Source organism: Pagrus pagrus (genome assembly GCF_965226575.1).
Source record: "Pagrus pagrus genome assembly, chromosome: 8".
Lineage (NCBI taxonomy): Eukaryota > Metazoa > Chordata > Actinopteri > Spariformes > Sparidae > Pagrus > Pagrus pagrus.
Genome location: NC_140192.1, coordinates 655,454 through 677,656, shown reverse-complemented (window position 1 = coordinate 677,656; position 22,203 = coordinate 655,454). Strand labels below are relative to the sequence as shown.

The 22,203-nt window shown below is 38.5% G+C and overlaps 1 protein-coding gene across 1 annotated transcript in view; it reads right to left on the bottom strand.

Moving 5' to 3' along the window:
- LOC311261854 (glutamate receptor ionotropic, NMDA 1-like) overlaps positions 1–22,203 on the bottom strand; it is a 55,968-nt gene that overhangs the window by 7,340 nt on the left and 26,425 nt on the right. Inside the window, exons 5-13 of the mRNA XM_084360867.1 lie at positions 22,113–22,196; positions 21,308–21,426; positions 20,431–20,543; positions 20,113–20,261; positions 19,364–19,521; positions 19,117–19,278; positions 18,869–18,978; positions 18,575–18,720; positions 3,637–3,738 (exon numbers count right to left, since the gene is read on the bottom strand). Of these exons, the coding sequence (XP_084216993.1) occupies positions 3,637–3,738; positions 18,575–18,720; positions 18,869–18,978; positions 19,117–19,278; positions 19,364–19,521; positions 20,113–20,261; positions 20,431–20,543; positions 21,308–21,426; positions 22,113–22,196 (1,143 nt within the window). The remainder of the gene's footprint in view (positions 1–3,636; positions 3,739–18,574; positions 18,721–18,868; positions 18,979–19,116; positions 19,279–19,363; positions 19,522–20,112; positions 20,262–20,430; positions 20,544–21,307; positions 21,427–22,112; positions 22,197–22,203) is intronic.

The window sequence follows — 22,203 nt, the reverse complement described above, 5'->3', positions numbered from 1 at the left end:
ACGTGCTTTTTGCATTTTTCTGTCAGTTTTGAAATGAAAATAACAGAAATAATAAAACGACGTGATCCGAAATTTGCAGCGCCGCAGTGAACACGCCCTGAACAGCGTGTCTTATGTCACAGGATGTGTTGCCCTGCAGGTTGCCAGGTTTAGTGCCAGACCAAAACTGTACCTGGCAACCGGGACTGTAACAGAGACACTGCACAGACGTTCAGGGCGGATGGATACGATGTTGTTCATCAAGAACTAGCAGCTCTGAACATTTCTGTCTGTGTGCTGATGAACTGTTGACTTTATCTAAGAATATGATCCGATCGACAGAAAATGTATCAACTATTCTGATGATGGATTAATTATTGGAGTCATGTTTCCCTCATCATCTGTTACCGAGAATCTTTGAGTCATAAACGACGTCACCTTCAACTCTTCGCACTGTTTTATAATATTTTATTGCGACATAATTAAAGGGGACCTGTTATGGTCTCTCTTGTTTTCTGTGATATATAACGTTACAGCGTTTTTTAAACGTGACCGATGTTTCAAATAATGACGTAACGTAATGTTGAAATGATCCCAGAGAGCAAAACGTCGCCTCCTTTTTTCTACTTTAACAAGGACTTTCTGACATTTCACCGTCAGCTCGTTTATTGGTCACCACGCCCACAAAATACATGGACACGCCCACACAACACCAGGACACGCCCACAAAATACATGGACACGCCCACCCACCATTCAGTGTCTCTACCTGTTCTGAGGTGGTTTACAGGACCGGGACTCTGATCTGGATCAGATTTAACAGAGAAAACAGTTTCTGGTTTCCTGATGGACAGATAGCATTAACTGCCACTAACGATAACATTAGCTGCTGTTAGCTAGTTAGCTCAGTTAGCCACGCAGTTAGAAGTCCTATTAGCTGAAAACCTCCTGCTCCTGGTGGTCCAAAGCTAAACACCTCTCCCAGTCAGATGACTAATGGGACCATTAGCTGTAGCTGCTAACTGAGCTACCTAGCTGCACAGCTAACTAAGCTAACAAGCTCAGCAACAAGTAGAGAAAACTCCATAAATCACCATTTTCTCCTGAAGATCTGATCCAGTTTCACCCGAATCAGTAAATAAAATGATCATGTTTTTGTAAAGTAATCTGATATGTTTCCAATCAGAAGAGTCTCCCTGTTAGCTTTGATCCATTAGCTTCAGTTTGTTAGCTTTCATCTGCTGGCTTCTGTCTGTTAGCTTCTGTTCATTAGCCTAATTTTCTGTTAGCTTCTGTGAAAAGTCCCTCGGGTCCACAACATGAAACCAGAATTTCATCCTGACTCGTCCGTCCTCTGCTCGGTCTGTCTACTCGCACCGAGGTGATTTACAGAAGGAGATAAATAAGAACACGACTGTAGAAGAAGAAGAATGAAGCTAACAGGCCCCTTTAACACACAACAGAACAGAATCAGTGATATGAAGTCGGTAACAGCGGCTGAAGCTGCTGCTGCTGGTTGTGTTTCAGTCTACAGGTCGGTCGTGCTTGCAGAGGAGGACAGAGGCAGTGTGTGTGTAGCACAGCATGTAGTCTGGACACCATTCAAATCCACCGAGAGAGAAAAACACTCATATAGAAAATAAAGAGAGATGATCACAAAGAGAAATGAGTTAGAGTCTGAGCGTCACCACAGCACGCCGGCTGTCACCGAGCGTTCACATGAAAGTGTGAACGCTCAGTGACAGACAGGAAACACACTCCTGCTCCATTTCACTCCCTTCACATTAAATAACAGGATATCAGGAGGGAGATGGGATGCAAAATGTACGACTGCTGTGGATTTAGAAGAAAAGTGCATCACAGAAGATTTGGCACATTTCAGATCAGCTTCATCAACGACACTCTTAAAAAAATCTCCCGTCCGTCGTCTCTTTTTTAAGAGTGCATCAAAGATTTTCTCAAACTAGTTGAAGCTCAAAGACTCCAAACAAACATATTTCTTCCAAATTGAAGCTGAAAGGAGAAAAAAGAGAAGCAGGCGGCGGCCACAGACAGGTCACAGCCATCAACACTGACGACTGAAATGATCAGGAGTTACAGATCTTTAATGGAGTCAGAACTCATAAAGGACTGGACTCTGGCAGACACTCCTGTGGGACGAGCAGAGCTGTAACAAGAGTCATTGATTAGCCGAGGGAGAAGCCAGAAACATCATCGTCTCTGACAGCTTTAATTCAGCAGCTCCTAAAAGCGTCGCCTCGCTGAAAATGAGACGAGTTAGAGGAGAAAAACGAGCGTCTGCAGCCGTCCTGCAGGAAGAAGAACAGCTCTCTGAAGAGATGTGGAACAGTGATGAAGGCAAGACGAAGGGACAGACAGATGACAGGAGAGGAAAAAAACAACAGGACAGGGAGGACGCAGAGACAGACAGGACGAAGACAAACAACAGGACACAAACAGAGAGGAAGGTGAGAGGACAAAAGGTCCACAGGAGAGAAGAGACCACACAGTCTGACCCTCTTCACTTCTCCTTTGCAAGAGGACGACTTGGTGTCAGAAATCAAACCCACGAGCCCTGACCTGACTGGACGCATCACACCGGACGCTTTCTGTCTTCATCTGTCTCCTCTCGTCTGTCTGTCTGTCTGAGGGACACATGAGCTGATGGAGGCGGGCAGATAAAGATGGCTGACTGACAGACGGGCGGCCATGATGAGTCAGCAAGGAGATGATGGTGCTGGGGATGAGATGAGATGAGATGAGATGAGATGAGATGACAAACTAAAAAATGACTTTTCTCTCTCCTCTCCTCTCTCATATTGAGAGGAGAGGAGAGGAGAGGAGAGAGGAGAGGAGAGAGGAGAGGAGAGGAGAGGAGAGGAGGAGACAGGAAGAGAGGAGAGGAGGAGGAGAGAGGAGGAGAGAGGAAGAGAGGAGAGGAGGAGAAGAGAAGAGAAGAGAAGAGAAGAGAAGAGAAGAGAAGAGAAGGAGAGGAGAGAAGAGGAGGAGAGGAGAGGAGAGGAGAGGAGAGGAGAGGAGAGGAGAGGAGAGGAGAGGAGAGGAGAGGAGGAGAGGAGAGGAGGAGACAGGAAGAGAGGAGAGGAGGAGGAGAGAGGAGGAGAGAGGAAGAGAGGAGAGGAGAGGAGAGGAGAGGAGAGGAGAGGAGAGAAGAGAAGAGAAGAGGAGAAAAGAGAAGAGAAGAGAAGAGAAGAGAAGAGGAGGATAGGAGAGGAGAGGAGAGGAGAGGAGAGGAGGAGAGGAGAGGAGGAGAGAGGAAGAGAGAAGAGAAGAGAAGAGAAGAGAAGAGAAGAGGAGGGAAGGAGAGGAGAGAAGAGGAGGAGAGGAGAGGAGAGGAGAAAAGAGAAGAGAAGAGAAGAGAAGAGAAGAGAAGAGAAGAGAAGAGAAGAGAAGAGAAGAGGAGAGAAGAGGAGGGAAGGAGAGGAGAGAAGAGGAGGAGAGGAGAGGAGAGGAGGAGAGAGGAAGAGAGGAGAGGAGGAGAGGAGGAGAGGAGAGGAGAGGAGAGGAGAGGAGAGGAGAGGAGAGGAGAGGAGAGGAGAGAGGAGAGGAGAGATGAAGGGATGACACAAATATGAAACTAAAGAGAGGTGGAGGGTGAGAGGAGGAGGACAGGAGGAGGAGGTGGTCTTCATCTCCTTACCGTGGCGTCCCCGGAGGCCCTACGGCGTTTGAGGTCGGAGGTCGAAGTGATGGACCTAAAAGAGGTTTTGGGCTCGGGCTCTGCTCTACCACTTTTCCTATCCTAAAATAAATGATACGATAGGTGCACACACACATTAACACACACAGCAGAGACACGTCAGCTACACTCACTGAGCCCTGCTACACAACACACACACCTGTGTGTGTGTGTGTCTGTGTGTGTGTGTGTGTGTGTGTGTGTGTGTGTGTCTGTGTGTCTGTGTGTCTGTGTGTGTGTGTGTGTCTGTGTGTCTGTGTGTGTGTGTGTGTCTGTGTGTGTGTGTGTGTGTGTGTGTGTTTAATAAGTATAAGTATAGTATAGTTCAGTATATCATAGTATAGTATTATATAACACAGTGCACTAATCATAGATTATAGCAGAGGATGGTACAGTAATAATGTAGTATACTAGCATGTTATATACACAGCATTTAACACTTCATATAGGAATACTGTATGGTTCAGTATAGTACAGGATAATATAATATTGCATAGTATAGTATTACGTAGTGTCCAGTATTGTATAGATCAGTAACAGTATACAGTGTTGTGTAGTATAATGCAACATAGTACTGCACACTGTAACATACCATAAACAAGGTGTGTGACAGGATTAATACAGTTACTACTGGATAGCATAGTTTAGTAATAGTGTATGTTATATATATAGCATATTATAGTATAATATAGTATAGTATCGTATAGCATCATATAGTATAGTATCATGTAGTATAGTATCATATAGAATAGCAACATATAGTATAGTATAGTATAGTATCATATAGTATAGTATAGTATCATAGTATAGTACAGTATCATATAGTATCATATAGTATAGTATCATAGTGTAGTATAGTATCATATAGTATAGTATCGTATAGTATAGTATAGTATCGTATAGTATAGTATCATTTAGTATAGTGTCATATAGTATAGTGTCATATAGTATAGTATAGTATCATATAATATAGTATCGTATAGTATCATATAGTATAGTATCGTATAGTATGGTATAATATCATATAGTATGGTATAGTATCATATAGTATAGTATAGTATCATATAGTATGTATAGTATCATATGGTATAGTATCGTATAGTATCGTATAGTATAGTATAGTATCATATAGTATAGTATCGTATAATATAGTATCATATAGTATAGTATCGTATAGTATCATATAGTATAGTATAGAATAGCATCATATAGTATAGTATCATATAGCATAGTATCGTATAGTATCATATAGTATAGTATCATATCATATAGTACAGTATCATATAGTATAGTTTAGTATCATATAGTATAGTATCGTATAGTATCATATAGTACAGTATAGAATAGCATCATATAGTATAGCATCATATAGTATAGTATCGTATAGTATCATATAGTATAGTATATCATATAGTATAGTATCATATAGTATAGTTTAGTATCATATAGTATAGTATCGTATAGTATCATATAGTACAGTATAGTATAGTATCATATAGTATAGTATAGTATATAGTATAATATCATATAGTATAGTATAGTATCGTATAGTATCATATAGTATAGTATCGTATAGTATCATATAGTACAGTATAGTATAGTATCATATAGTATAGTATAGTATATAGTATAATATCATATAGTATAGTATCGTATAGTATCATATAGTATAGTATAGTATATAGTATAATATCATATAGTATAGTATAGTATCGTATAGTATCATATAGTATAGTATCGTATAGTATCATATAGTACAGTATAGTATAGTATCATATAGTATAGTATAGTATATAGTATAATATCATATAGTATAGTATAGTATCGTATAGTATCATATAGTATAGTATAGCATCATATAGTATAGTATAGTATAGTATCATATAGTATTCTTTCATATAGTACAGTATAGTATAGCATCATATAGTATAGTATCGTATAGTATCATATAGTATAGTATATCATATAGTATAGTATCATATAGTATAGTTTAGTATCATATAGTATAGTATCGTATAGTATCATATAGTACAGTATAGTATAGTATCATATAGTATAGTATAGTATATAGTATAATATCATATAGTATAGTATAGTATCGTATAGTATCATATAGTATAGTATAGCATCATATAGTATAGTATAGTATAGTATCATATAGTATTCTTTCATATAGTATAGTATAGTATCGTATCGTATCGTATAGTATAGTATAGTATAGTATCGTATAGTACAGTATCGTATAGTATCGTATCGTATAGTATAGTATAGTATCATATAGTATAGTATCATATAGTATAGTATCGTATAGTATGGTATAATATCATATAGTATAGTATCCCATAGTATCATATAGTATAGTATAGTATAGTATCATATAGTATTCTATCATATAGTATAGTATAGTATCATATAGTATAGTATCGTATAGTATAGTATCATATAGTATAGTATCGTATAGTATCATATAGCATAGTATAGTATAGTATCACATAGTATAGTATAGCATCATATAGTATAGTATGGTATAGTATAGTATCATATAGTATTCTTTCATATAGTATAGTATAGTATCATATAGTATAGTATGGTATAATATCATATAGTATCGTATAGTATCATATAGTATAGTATAGTATAGTATCATATAGTATAATATCGTATAGTATAGTATAGTATCATATAGTATAGTATAGTATAGTATCGTACAGTACAGTGTCGTATAGTATCGTATAGTATAGTATAGTATAGTATAGTATCATACAATATAGTATGGTATAATATCATATAGTATCGTATAGTATCATATAGTATAGTATAGTATAGTATCATATAGTATAATATCGTATAGTATAGTATAGTATCATATAGTATAGTATAGTATAGTATCGTACAGTACAGTGTCGTATAGTATCGTATAGTATAGTATAGTATAGTATAGTATCATACAATATAGTATCGTATAGTATCATATAGTATAGTATCGAATAGTATGGTATAATATCATATAGTATGGTATAGTATCATATAGTATAGTATAGTATCACATAGTATAGCATAGTATCATATGGTATAGTATCGTATAGTATAGTATAATGTCATATAGTATAGTATCATATAGTATAGTATCGTATAATACAGTATCATATAGTATAGTATCGTATAGTATCATATAGCATAGTATAGAATAGCATCATATAGTATAGTATCATATAGTATAGTATAGTATAGTATCATATAGTATTCTTTCATATAGTATAGTATAGTATAGCATCATATAGTATAGTATAGTATCGTATCGTATCGTATAGTATAGTATAGTATAGTATAGTATCGTATAGTACAGTATCGTATAGTATCGTATCGTATAGTATAGTATAGTATCATATAGTATAGTATCATATAGTATAGTATCGTATAGTATGGTATAATATCATATAGTATAGTATCCCATAGTATCATATAGTATAGTATAGTATAGTATCATATAGTATTCTATCATATAGTATAGTCTAGTATCATATAGTATAGTGTCATATAGTATTGTATAGTATCATATAGTATAGTATCGTATAGTAGAGTATCATATACTATAGTATCTTATCATATAGTATAGTTTAGTATCATATAGTATAGTTTAGTATCATATAGTATAGTATCGTATAGTATAGTATCATATAGTATAGTATCGTATAGTATAGTATCATATAGTATAGTATCGTATAGTATCATATAGTATAGTATAGTGTAGTATCACATAGTATAGTATAGCATCATATAGTATAGTATGGTATAGTATAGTATCATATAGTATTCTTTCATATAGTATAGTATAGTATCATATAGTATAGTATGGTATAATATCATATAGTATCGTATAGTATCATATAGTATAGTATAGTATAGTATCATATAGTATAATATCGTATAGTATAGTATAGTATAGTATCATATAGTATAGTATAGTATAGTATCGTACAGTACAGTATCGTATAGTATCGTATAGTATAGTATAGTATAGTATAGTATCATACAATATAGTATCGTATAGTATCATATAGTATAGTATCGAATAGTATGGTATAATATCATATAGTATGGTATAGTATCATATAGTATAGTATAGTATCATATAGTATAGCATAGTATCATATGGTATAGTATCGTATAGTATAGTATAGTATCATATAGTATAGTATCGTATAATACAGTATCATATAGTATAGTATCGTATAGTATCATATAGCATAGTATAGAATAGCATCATATAGTATAGTATCATATAGTATAGTATCGTATAATACAGTATCATATAGTATAGTATCGTATAGTATCATATAGCATAGTATAGAATAGCATCATATAGTATAGTATCATATAGTATAGTATCGTATAGTATCATATAGTATAGTATCATATCATATAGTATAGTATCGTATAGTATAGTATCGTATAGTATCATATAGTATAGTATAGAATAGCATCATATAGTATAGTATCATATAGTATAGTATCGTATAGTATCATATAGTATAGTATCATATCATATAGTATAGTATCATATAGTATAGTTTAGTATCATATAGTATAGTATCGTATAGTATCATATAGTACAGTATAGAATAGCATCATATAGTATAGCATCATATAGTATAGTATCGTATAGTATCATATAGTATAGTATATCATATAGTATAGTTTCATATAGTATAGTTTAGTATCGTATAGTATCATATAGTACAGTATAGTATAGTATCATATAGTATAGTATAGTATATAGTACAATATCATATAGTATAGTATCGTATAGTATCATATAGTATAGTATAGTATCATATAGTATAGTATAGTATAGTATCATATAGTATTCTTTCATATAGTATAGTATAGTATAGTATCATATAGTATAGTATCGTATCGTATAGTATAGCATAGTATCGTATAGTACAGTATCGTATAGTATCGTATAGTATCATATAGTATAGTATCATATAGTATAGTATGGTATAATATCATATAGTATAGTGTCTTATAGTATCATATAGCATAGTATAGTATAGTATAGTATCATATAGTATTCTATCATATAGTATAGTCTAGTATCATATAGTATAGTGTCATATAGTATTGTATAGTATCATATAGTATAGTATCGTATAGTATAGTACCATATAGTATAGTATCTTATCATATAGTATAGTTTAGTATCATATAGTATAGTTTAGTATCATATAGTATAGTATCGTATAGTATAGTATCATATAGTATAGTATCGTATAGTATCATATAGTATAGTATAGTATAGTATCACATAGTATAGTATCATATAGTATAGTACGGTATAGTATAGTATCATATAGTATAGTATAGTATAGTATAGTATAGTATCTTATAGTATTCTTTCATATAGTATAGTATAGTATCATATAGTATAGTATGGTATAATATCATATAGTATCGTATAGTATCATATAGTATAGTATAGTATAGTATAGTATCATATAGTATAGTATAGTATCATATAGTATCATATAGTATAGTATAGTATAGTATAGTATCGTACAGTACAGTATCGTATAGTATAGTATCATATAGTATAGTATCATATAGTATAGTATAGTATCATATAGTATAGTATCGTAATATAATTTAGTATAGTATCGTATAGTACCATATAGTATAGTATAGTATAGTATCATATAGTATTCTATCATATCGTATAGTATCATATAGTATAGTATAGTATAGTATCATATAGTATAGTATAGTATCGTATAGTATCATATAGTATAGTATGGTATACTATCATATAGTATCGTATAGTATCATATAGTATAGTATAGTATAGTATCATATAGTATAGTATCGTATAGTACAGTATCGTATCGTATAGTATAGCATAATATAGTATCAATAGTACAGTATCGTATCGTATAGTATCGTATAGTATCGATAGTATTGGTTGGTTGGTTGGTTTACTTTATTAATCCCTCTGAAGGGAAATTGATTGTCACTCTGAACGTACAACATCCAACACACAATACTACAACATGACAAGCATAGACAACTCAGGCAGTACAATAAGTGCAATGCAATGCATTACTTAGCATAGCACACAACAGAAAAACAACAACAATCAACAACAATGTTCATTAAAAAACTTCACTGCACCAGGTACAAAAGACCTCCTGAATCTATCTGAGGAACATCTTGGCATCACCAGTCTGTTGCTAAAAGAACTCTTCAGTTCATGGAAAACAACATAGAGTGGGTGGTCCTTATCGTGCAGAATGCACCAGAGTTTCCTACCCACCCTCTTCTCCATGACCACCTCTAAGGAGTCAGGAGGCAAACCAATGATAGAACCTGCCTTTTTTATCACTTTGTTAATCCTGTGTCTGTCCTCAGACTTCAACCCCCACCCCCAGCAGACAACAGCATAAAAAAGCACACTAGCTAAAATACTATGAAAAAATAGTATTTTAGCTAGTGTGCTTTTTTATGCTGTTGTCTGGGGTAGTATCATATAGTATAGTATAGTATAGTATAGTATCGTATGGTATCATATAGTATCATATAGTGTAGCATAGTATAGTATCGTATGGTATCATATAGTATCATATAGTGTAGCATAGTATAGTATCGTATGGTATCATATAGTATCATATAGTATAGTATAGTATCGTATGGTATCATATAGTATCATATAGTATAGTATAGTATCGTATCATATAGTATAGTATCATATAGTATAATATGGTATAGTATCGTATAGTATAGCACCGTATAGTATCTTATAGTATTGTATAATATAGTATCGTATCGTATAGTATCGTATAGTATAGTATACTCTGGTTTAGAGAAGTAGCTGTAATTCATTCTATACAGTTACAGTCATATATAGTGTAGTGCTACTATAATGTGATGTACTATAGTACAGAGTAACATAGTATGATAGTTGTATCCTGTTGTATAGTGTAGTGTTGTATAGAAATGGTATGGTACAGACAGACGTGTGTGTGTGTGTGTGTGTCCTTCCTGTTTCAGATGAGCTGATGTAACAGTTCAGTAAAACTCACTTTTACTGGCCAGAGCCACAAACACACAGCAGCAGGTAAATCAACCACGAGGAACACAACAGGAAGTCAACAGGAAGTCATCACACACAGCAAAGAAAATAAACAAAGAGATAAATAAAAACATCCTTTGGGGGGGGGGGGGGGGGGGGGGGGGGATGAGCCTGAATAAAAACACATCAGATCATTATACCAACACTCTGCTGCTATAATGTCCTCTGTCCACAGTGTGTGTGTGTGTGTACTTTTACTTGAGTAAGATAAGTCTGGTATTATTCTGTATTTTCCTTCCTGTCAACAAATCTCATTAAAATGATTTAAACCAACGTCTCTGAAGGTTCACCAGTACCTGTACACCTGTACCTGTACCTGGCCCTGGCCCTGTACCTGATCCTGTACCTGGTCCTGTATCTGTAACTGTAACTGTACCTGGTCCTGGTCCTGGTCCTGTACCTGATCCTGTACCTGGTCCTGTATCTGTAACTGTAACTGTACCTGGTCCTGGACATGGTCCTGGACCTGGACCTGGACCTGTACCTGGTCCTGGTCCTGTACCTCTACCTCTACCTCTACCTCTACCTCTACCTCCACCTCCACCTGTACCTGTACCTGGTCCTGTATATGTAACTGTACCTGTACCTGTACCTGGTCCTGTACCTGTATCTGTACCTGGTTCTGGTCCTGTACCTGGTCCTGTACCTGGTCCTGTACCTGTACCTGTACCTGTACCTGTATCTGTACCTGTACCTGTACCTGGTCCTGTACCTGGTCCTGTACCTGTACCTGTATCTGTACCTGTACCTGTATCTGTATCTGTACCTGTACCTGTACCTGGTCCTGTACCTGGTCCCGACTGCAGTGATCTCATTGAAATGACCTGATTCGACCAACATGTTTAAAGCTGCTGTGACTGAACACACGGTCGCTGCAGATACACATGTAGGTCAGAGGAAGACCAACTGATGATACCAGGTGTAGAGAAAGACTTCAGGCTGCCATGTTGTGACGTCACCACGTCAGCCTGAACGTATTACATTCAACAGGAAACACGACAGGAACCAGTATTTGTACTTGCTAATGATTATTGTTGGTTTGACTCTGCTCATGAGATTTGATGATGGGAAGAAAAATACACTTCCTCACACTTACAGTAAATATAGTTTGTATGAATACAACAGAAAAACATATTTTTAAAGGTACATTTCTGACAAACCCCAGCCCCCATTTGGATCTGTGAAAACTGTCGACACATTCAGTTTGAAATGGAAAACAAAATCAATAAAACACATCGATCATGATTAAGATTACATCATTTCATCAACAGACAGTGGAAGACTTTGATCTGAGCGCCAGTCAGTAACATATCAATAACACCATGAACACTGTCCTCTGATCATTCACACTGTTAGCTGTTAGCTTCACCCTCCTCAAACCTTCAGTGATGCATTAAATTTACTGTACTCTACTGTACTGACACTCATTCATGCTGAAGGGAAACAAAAAGAGCACAACTAAAGAACAAACTGAAGCTAACATTCACAAAAAACAAAGAAAATACAGCATGCTGACAAGTCTGATGCTAATGGTTGCTAGCGAGCTAGTAGATATTTGATGTGCACATTTCATTCTGCTGGTTTAAAGCTAATAAACTGACTTAAATCAAAGAGCGGTCAGTGTTTGAACCACAGATTAATAAAAGTACTAAATACCAGATCCAATGAGAATCACTCGCCCAGCACATACGACAAAGAAGTTTTCTGGCTTCCATGTTTTAAATAACCTCCAGGGATCAAACGTTCATAATAAAGAGTCATGATCGAGCTCGTCTGCAGTTTTATAATGGAGCTCTGTGAGGAAATCATTTTTGGGCTGCAGGATTTTAGCTGCAATACCATGAAAAATAAAAGCTTGAATTATTTATATACTCTTTACTGTAATCTGTTACTGGATGTAATCCTGTAAACAACGCTCCTCTTCCTCTCTCAGACTGAAGGTTTCACCTCATCATGTGTCTGTGATCAGTCTCAACGTGTGACTCGCTCTAAATACAGTTTAAATCTTCTGCTGGTTTCCTCTCTCAGCTGTTTGAAGTGCTAATCATCCTCCGCTAGCTGTTAGCCTTTAGCGTCTAGTGTTTGAAGTGTTAATCCAGCAGAGAAGTGATGATTATTAATGTGTTTGAGTCGAGCTGCTGCTCAACATCTGGAACAAAGAGTGTGAGTGAAGGAACCAGAGCAGGTTTCTTCTTCTGCATGTATGAACTTCAGATCATGTTTCATACGATGAGAGTTATTAAACAGATCAGGTGTCTGTTTCTGCTCTCTGATGCTGCAGTGATACAATATATAATAATAAAATCTCTTATTCAGATCAACACATTCCTGCTGTTAGCTGCACACACACACTGGTGTCACCGCAGGAAGAAAGAAATCCAAAACAAATCTTTATATTTTCATTTTTCTTGTTATTATGAGATATTACAGCATCATGTCCCCTCTGAGAGGTGATTCTGAATCCCTTCAGACTGCAGACGTTTGATGGACCTCAGTTATATAAACAATAATAATGATAACAATAATAATAATATCAGTATTAATGACAGATTTCAGTTGTTTTTCATCTCACATTTTGTTCTATTTTGTGAAACAATCAGCAGATGAATCAGTAATAACTGTCAGCTGTAGATGTGTTTTGTTTTGTACCATCTGTGATGTCATGACTCATCTGCTGACATGTCACGTGATATCATCCCGTCACGTGTCACGTCTGTCTCTCTGTTAGAGCCCGTTCACACGGAGCCGTCTGTGTTTTTATTGGTCCGTCTGCTGTGTGAGGTCATCAGCTCTGCTCATTAATATTCAACTGGAAACTTCGAGGACGGACTCTGAATGAACTGAGTTATTTATGTTTTCTTCATCTTTAATAACTACATGTTGTCAGACTGTTTGCATTGACTCTATGTCTTTAACATTTCCGTCCTGTTCAGTTCGGGTCAGTTCTGACTGCAGAGACGTTCCGTGTTCGTCCGCAGAGATCGATAAAGTTTGACTGGATCGTTTATGAGCTCTGAAGCTGCAGCAGTCACTTTAATGACACGCTGTTATTGTGACGGAGGCTGGAGGTCACCTGCTGTCACTGTGGGACATGTCTCCATGGCAACAGACAACATTGACATCACGCAGGTGAAGCCCAACTGTCAGAGACTAACTACTGCACACTGTACTACATGTGTGTACACACTGTACTACGTGTGTACATGTGTACTGCACTGCAGCTGAGCTCCGTCTCACATCCAGAGACGTCTCAGACTCAGCCTGTTACCCACAATGCCCTACTTCCTTTTCCATGCCTAACTATCCCTTTGATTTTATACATTGAAGAAAAATATAAAGACTTGTGTTTTTAATGAGTTAAAAACTGATTTATGAACTGAAGAGTTTTCTCTTAAACTTTGAGCACTAATGTAGAGGACATGCCGCTCAGCTGTCAGGAGACCAGAGACGTGTCACTCACACATATAGACGAGGCACAGACGTTTGTTTATGTTTACTGACGTTATATATGAAGAGCTGCACAGCTGACATTTATAATTAAACACTCACACGGCAACAAACTGAACGACTTCACAAATACTTCAATCAGGATCCTGTCTTCAGTTTCATTAATGTGTTTATTATTATATATTATGTTTGTTTATATCTGTTTATTCATTATTCATGTTTTACAGAGGTTTTAAAGGTGATGTTGTTGTTGTTGTTGTCGGTTGTTGACACGTGAAAGTCAATTTTCAGTCGAGTCAAACAGAGAAACTGACTCAGCTCTCTGCTCTGTTGTTGTGTGACGCTGATATAAGTTTCTGTATGTTTATGTTTCCTGAAGAGATTCATTGAACTAAATGACATGAACACATGAACACATGAACACATGGACACATGGAAACATGGACACATGGACACATGGACAGTGACTGTGTCCTCAGAGCAGAACCTCTCTGAGCTCTTTATCTCTGCCATGTTGTCGCAGCAGACGGAGTGAACAGGAGGTTTGTGGATGAATCCCTGTGGACACAAAGCGGTCTGGAAAAATGCCTCGTGTCGGTTTTCCCATCATGCTTCAGTGCACCACTCTGCGGCATGTTCTGAACCGCAGACTGAAATAAAACATGGCCGCTGTGTGTCTGCAGGACGTTACAACAACAACAACATGAATATTTCTGACAGTCTGAATCCTTTAAACTTTAAAAAGATTTGATTCTTTGTTTTTATCTTTTTTCTGATTCACTCAGATTCAGTCTGTTTGTAAGAGTTGGTTTATTTTTCCACTAAATTAAATGCTTTATTTTGAATGAGCTCTATGATTATTGTCCCTCTTTTAAAGTTACTTAATCTTGTTTAAATTCAGAAGATTTATATACTTTTATATTTATGAGAACTTACCAATGCTGCGATATCACTTCCTGTGTTATCATGAATCTACTGTGTTGTTGTTTTTGTCTCAGCTGATGTGTGATCGTTCAGACAGAACATGATGAATATGTTGATTAGAAGATAAAGGGTTTGTTGTCATTCGTTATGACAGATTCTCTCTGTTACTGATTTGATTAATTGATTAGTTGAGCAAAAAATGAATCAGCAACAACTACAATAATCATTGAAATAAGTTTTCTTCAGCTTTTCTTTGTCTTATGTGACAGTAAAGTGAATATCTTTGGACTGTTGGTCGACATAACCACCTGTCTGCAGGTGTTACTCTCCACGTTCTGAGGATTGAGAATGGAAAATGTTTTGGAGACTTGTTGATGTCATAACTGAGCAGTACTGAGCTGTGACTGTATGTTGGACCTCGTGTTTTTATTGAATAAAGAACCGAGCACTGATACAGACACATGTTGAGTCCCGTAAAGACGGTGAAGGTCGGACGGATCAGGACCTGATGTTCTTCACACACAGGTCCGATAAAATAGTAAAGCAGCTGTCCTCCTGCGGGATCCTGAGCTCCATCAGAGCCGTCTGAAAATATCTATTTGAGAAAATACAGTTTGATTCTGTCTCCTGTGGAGAGTTTCTTCTTCCACGATATGTGTAACAGTGACATCACTGTGAGCATGGAAACATCTGTAACGACTGACAGCAGCCGCTCTGACCTTTCAATACACAAATAAAGAGTCTACTATCTTAATAACATGTTTAAAGGAGCAGTCTGTAGTTTTGTTAAAGAAATGTTAATGAGCAGACAAAGATTCTCATTGGCTGATTTTAAACAAACTAAATAATCAAACTCTCTTTGTTTTCATGATGAATAAACAAACTGACCTTAAAGGACAACACACTTTATACTGTTTTACTTTGATTGTATGTGGTGGACCCTGCCACCTTTCTAGCTTCAAACAGTGTTATTATTATTCACTCATGGAGACAGTTTGTGTTCTGATCTCATTAATATTGTGAATATTAAAACTCTCAGTTTGGATTTCTTCCATGAAACTACACAGAGCTGCTTTAAACAGCAGGGAAAACAACATGGCAATGACCTCAGACCAGCTGGTTCAATTGAGTCTGCAGCATGGGTACAGTCTGCAGCATGGGTACAGTCTGCAGCATGAGTACAGTCTGCAGCATGGGTACAGTCTGCAGCATGGGTACAGTCTGCAGCATGAGTACAGTCTGCAGCATGGGTACAGTCTGCAGCATGAATACAGTCTACACAGAACTGAGCTCAAACATTTTGTCCCTGGAAGTCAAAGTCAAAACAAAATACATTGCTGCAGAAAGAGAGCTGAGCAGGTTAGAGTCATAACCCAACCCTGAACACACACTACAGTACAGTAGAGTAGAGTACAGTAGAGTACAGTAGAGAGGAGTACAGTACAGTAGAGTAGAGTAGAGTACAGTAGAGTACAGTACAGTAGAGTACAGTAGAGAGGAGTACAGTACAGTAGAGTAGAGTAGAGTAGAGTACAGTAGAGTACAGTACAGTACAGTAGAATAGAGTATAGTAGAGTAGAGTACAGTAGAGTAGAGTAGAGTACAGTAGAGTAGAGTACAGTACAGTAGAGTACAGTAGAGTACAGTACAGTAGAGTACAGTACAGTACAGTACAGTAGAGTACAGTACAGTAGAGTAGAGTAGAGTACAGTAGAGTACAGTACAGTAGAGTACAGTAGAGTACAGTACAGTAGAGTAGAGTACAGTAGAGTACAGTAGAGTAGAGTAGAGTACAGTAGAGTAGAGTACAGTAGAGTACAGTACAGTAGAGTACAGTAGAGTACAGTAGAGTAGAGTACAGTACAGTACAGTACAGTAGAGTACAGTACAGTACAGTAGAGTACAGTACAGTAGAGTAGAGTAGAGTAGAGTAGAGTACAGTAGAGTACAGTACAGTAGAGTACAGTAGAGTAGAGTACAGTAGAGTACAGTACAGTACAGTACAGTAGAGTACAGTAGAGTAGAGTACAGTAGAGTACAGTAGAGTAGAGTAGAGTACAGTAGAGTACAGTAGAGTAGAGTAGAGTACAGTACAGTAGAGTACAGTACAGTAGAGTACAGTAGAGTAGAGTAGAGTACAGTAGAGTACAGTACAGTAGAGTACAGTAGAGTAGAGTACAGTAGAGTACAGTACAGTACAGTAGAGTACAGTAGAGTACAGTAGAGTAGAGTACAGTAGAGTACAGTAGAGTAGAGTACAGTAGAGTAGAGTAGAGTACAGTAGAGTACAGTACAGTAGAGTACAGTAGAGTACAGTAGAGTACAGTACAGTACAGTAGAGTACAGTAGAGTAGAGTACAGTAGAGTACAGTACAGTAGAGTACAGTAGAGTACAGTACAGTACAGTAGAGTAGAGTACAGTAGAGTACAGTACAGTAGAGTACAGTAGAGTAGAGTACAGTAGAGTACAGTAGAGTAGAGTACAGTAGAGTACAGTAGAGTACAGTACAGTAGAGTACAGTAGAGTACAGTAGAGTAGAGTACAGTAGAGTAGAGTACAGTAGAGTACAGTAGAGTAGAGTAGAGTATAGTAGAGTACAGTAGAGTACAGTAGAGTAGAGTACAGTAGAGTAGAGTAGAGTACAGTAGAGTACAGTAGAGTAGAGTACAGTAGAGTACAGTACAGTAGAGTACAGTAGAGTAGAGTACAGTAGAGTACAGTAGAGTATAGTAGAGTAGAGTACAGTAGAGTACAGTAGAGTATAGTAGAGTAGAGTACAGTAGAGTACAGTACAGTAGAGTACAGTAGAGTACAGTAGAGTACAGTAGAGTATAGTAGAGTAGAGTACAGTAGAGTACAGTACAGTAGAGTACAGTAGAGTAGAGTACAGTAGAGTACAGTAGAGTAGAGTACAGTAGAGTACAGTAGAGTATAGTAGAGTAGAGTACAGTAGAGTACAGTAGAGTACAGTACAGTAGAGTACAGTAGAGTACAGTAGAGTAGAGTACAGTAGAGTAGAGTACAGTAGAGTACAGTAGAGTAGAGTAGAGTATAGTAGAGTACAGTAGAGTACAGTAGAGTAGAGTACAGTAGAGTACAGTAGAGTAGAGTACAGTAGAGTACAGTAGAGTATAGTAGAGTAGAGTATAGTAGAGTACAGTAGAGTACAGTAGAGTAGAGTACAGTAGAGTAGAGTAGAGTACAGTAGAGTACAGTAGAGTAGAGTACAGTAGAGTACAGTAGAGTAGAGTACAGTAGAGTACAGTAGAGTATAGTAGAGTAGAGTATAGTAGAGTACAGTAGAGTACAGTACAGTAGAGTACAGTAGAGTACAGTAGAGTAGAGTACAGTAGAGTAGAGTACAGTAGAGTACAGTAGAGTACAGTAGAGTCAGGTACCTGCAGGTTCTTCCTCCAGACGTTCACGGCAGCGAAGGCGAGCTGCATCTGTTTCCTTCGAGCGTCTTTATGTCGTTTGTAGGCGATCTCAATGAAGATGAGGAAGATCCCGGCAACGATGCCACCGGCAACCAGCATGAACACACCTGAGGGGGACAGGTGAGGACAGGTGAGGACAGGTGAGGACAGGTGAGGTGACTAAACACTTCAACCTGACCCCCACACCTCAAAATGGAACATTTAAACCGTCTCCACTGCAGAGCGACATGTCGGGTCTGTAGTTGTGTTTCCTACCTGCCATGTTCTCGAAGGTGAGGGTAGCGGGGGCGTTGCTCCTCGAGTCACACTCCTGGTATCGAACCCACGTCTTGTCCAGATCCTCCATGAAGCCGTTCTCATGAGAGCTGAGGAGACACAACGAGACATCCTGAGACACAGAGTACAAGCTAGCAGTCAGGTATCAGACGAGGATCAGATGGCCTCAGCAGGCTCCAGTCTGGTTCCTGTCGTGTGTCTGTAGATGATCATGAAGGTGTCTTTACCTGAGAATGGCCAGAGACACGTTCTGTTTCCACGGACTGTCTTTCCTCATTCCAATCCCGAATCCCGAGCGGAAGAAAAGTTCCCCTGTCGTCACCAGATCGCACTTCTGCGATGCCTCGAACTCCAACACGGCGCTGTCCCAGATGAAGGCATGAAGCTTACTGCAGGAGAAGGAGGATGTTAGGTGTCAGTGGATGCAGATGCAGCATCACATGACATTTCTTTATAAACTCTGTGTTTGCTGACTTGTCTCTGACGGCCTGGATGGCCTCAGCAGCGCTCTCGTAGTTGTGTTTCTCCATGTGCCGGTACATGGTGCTCAGCTCCACCTGCCGTCTGAAATAGATATCCACCGAGCTCTGCTTCACTGTGGCGTAGATGAACTTATCTGATGGGTTACGCAGCTGTGAAACAAGAACACCACGTCAGGAATGAACTAAAATGAATGAGCATGTCCTGTCTCATTTATGTCTCCTCTGGGCCACCGTAGCTGGTTCAGATTCAGAGTCAGTGTCACTGATGCATGAGACGGCAGGCAGGAAGTGAAGATGAAGTTTATTTCAGACCAATGGCCGGATCAGGAAAACTCAGCAGATGACGCGACAAAGGACTTAAACACAAACTACACTAATGAGTGAACTAATGAGGGGATGAGGTGCAGGTGGAGTGAGGAGGAGAAACACAGGTGAAGGTAATGAGTGGAAAAACACTAGAAACAGGGAAGAGCTAATGAAGATGTGACTGGGGAAGAACTCAGGTAACAGGGCTGGGACAGGTGTGGAGGGACAATCAGGCTGGAGAGGAGCACAGGAGGAACAGGAAACTAACAGGGCAGAAGACAAAGCTAGAAAACACACAAAAGAAAGATACGCTGAACACAATGACAGGACAATGACCGTCAGCTCAGCGTTTCCTCCTCATCCCTGGTATCAAGAAACACCTGTAGCTCCATCACCTGCCTGTCTCACTGCACTCAGCTAACCACCCTGTCTCACCCTGGGGTCGTTGATGCCAGTGATGCGCTCCTCAGGCCGGTCCAACACAAGGAAGGCTGCCAGGTTGGCAGTATATGAAGCTACGATGATCATAGCAAAACCTGCCCACACCATACCCAGAATCCTCGCTGAGAAACTCCTGGGAGCTCCTGCAGACAGACAGACAGACAGGTCAGAGAGAGACAGACAGGTCAGACAGAGAGAGACAGGTCAGAGAGAGACAGACAGGTCAGACAGAGAGAGACAGGTCAGAGAGAGAGACAGGTCTGACGTAGGACAGGAAGTGTCTGATACAGTGTCTGATGGAGGAACACCCACCTTCTCCTATCCCAGAGTTCAGCAGTACTCCCCATGAGAACCACATGGCGGAGGACAGGGTGAGGGCGTCTTCTTCTTCTTCTTCACTGTTCACTTTAAACCTTCCAAACGGGCTGCACACACAACACGTCACATCATTATTCATGTACAGAACTGGTCCAATAATCTAATCCCAGGCTTCTTTACATGAATATTTAAAGGAATATTCCACCAATGTTCTTGTTTCCATGCAGCTGTGAATCCTCATGCTAACTGACACCTTTTAAAAAAAGGTTGGTGTTGTGATATTTGTGCATATTCAGAAACCTGTTGACATCCAAGTCTTTCATAATGTTTAACAGCAGGCATGTTTCTCCTCCCCGGCCCGATCAACAGCTGTAAACAGGAAGAGGTTGTGTGTCGCACTGAGATGAATATTCTGAACGAGCTGTGAACACGATGCTCCTAAAACCTGAATAATGTCAGCAGATCCTGAACATCAAATCTCAGAATATCGTCATATTGAAATCGTCGTCAAGAGCTGCGGACACGTGTTGATGTTTCTTCACTCAGCTGATTAGATTCCATCTTCACTGTTTTCATGGACGCTAAATGAAACGATCTGATTAAACTGTTTACAGTCCCGACATGTTTCATCTTTTGTGACAAACTACTGCTGATGTAGATCACCTGTCACCTGTAAAGTGACAGATCTTTGAATGGACTTTGGCTTGTTCTGTTCTGGACCACAAAACATCGAGCAGTTTATAAAACATGACCACCTGCGATAAACTTCTGACAAAACCAAAGTTATTTAGACAAACTTTTGTGACGTGTAGCGACAGATGGTGTTGTACATGGTGTCGTGCTGCGCTGTGTGATGTCACTCTGTGGTTACCTGAACCGGTCTAATAGGTAAAGCATCACTGCCACCACGTGGACCGACAGACCGACTAACAGCCACAGTGTGCTCTGGAACGGCTGCATGAATGAATCCAGAGTGCTGCGAGGGATTTCCTAAACACACAAACAACACACCTCTGTCATCTTCATCATCATCATCTTCATCATCATCATCATCATCATGTACAGACCCATCAGCCGAGCCTTAAATTCTATGTGAATCTGGTGGTTCTGGTCCGTAGGGTTTATTGTTACAGCAGACATGAATGAATCTCTTCTCTCCTACAGACAGTCTGCAGCCTTCACAGGTCAGAGATTCTCCAATAAAGCAGCATTAAAACACGCAACACTTGACTCGTGTGCTGAGGTAAAAATCATCCTGCAGTTGCCCTTGAGCCAGGCACTGAGGTAGAACAGTTGGTGTCTGTAGCTGGAGAACAGCTGCTCACTGCTGCTGTCACACTGAATTTATTCTCTCCTTTGTGATCTGACCCCGGATCAGACTTCGATGGAAACTATCGAGCTGCTCCCATCGCTGGCTGTGAACTGGGTCAGTCTGACCTCAAATATCCCAAAATATGGACGAGAGCAGTGAGCCAGCACGGGCTCAGACAGTAATGGACTCTCTCTCCTCTGTGCGTTTTAAACCTGTTGGTATGGACCTGTCCTGGTTCAGATGGAGCTGAGCCTGAAGACAGTCGGTCTACGCTCCGACACACACCTGCTGCTTCAGGCTTTGAAATGAATGTAAAATCAGTGTGGAGAGCATCAAGCTGACTGCATGACTTCAGTCTGCTGACCTTCTTGACGAGAATGGTGAGCCCCTGGTATTTGAAGGGTTTGGAGAACTCGATGTACTGAGCGCGCTCATTGTTGATGGTGAGGGGAGCG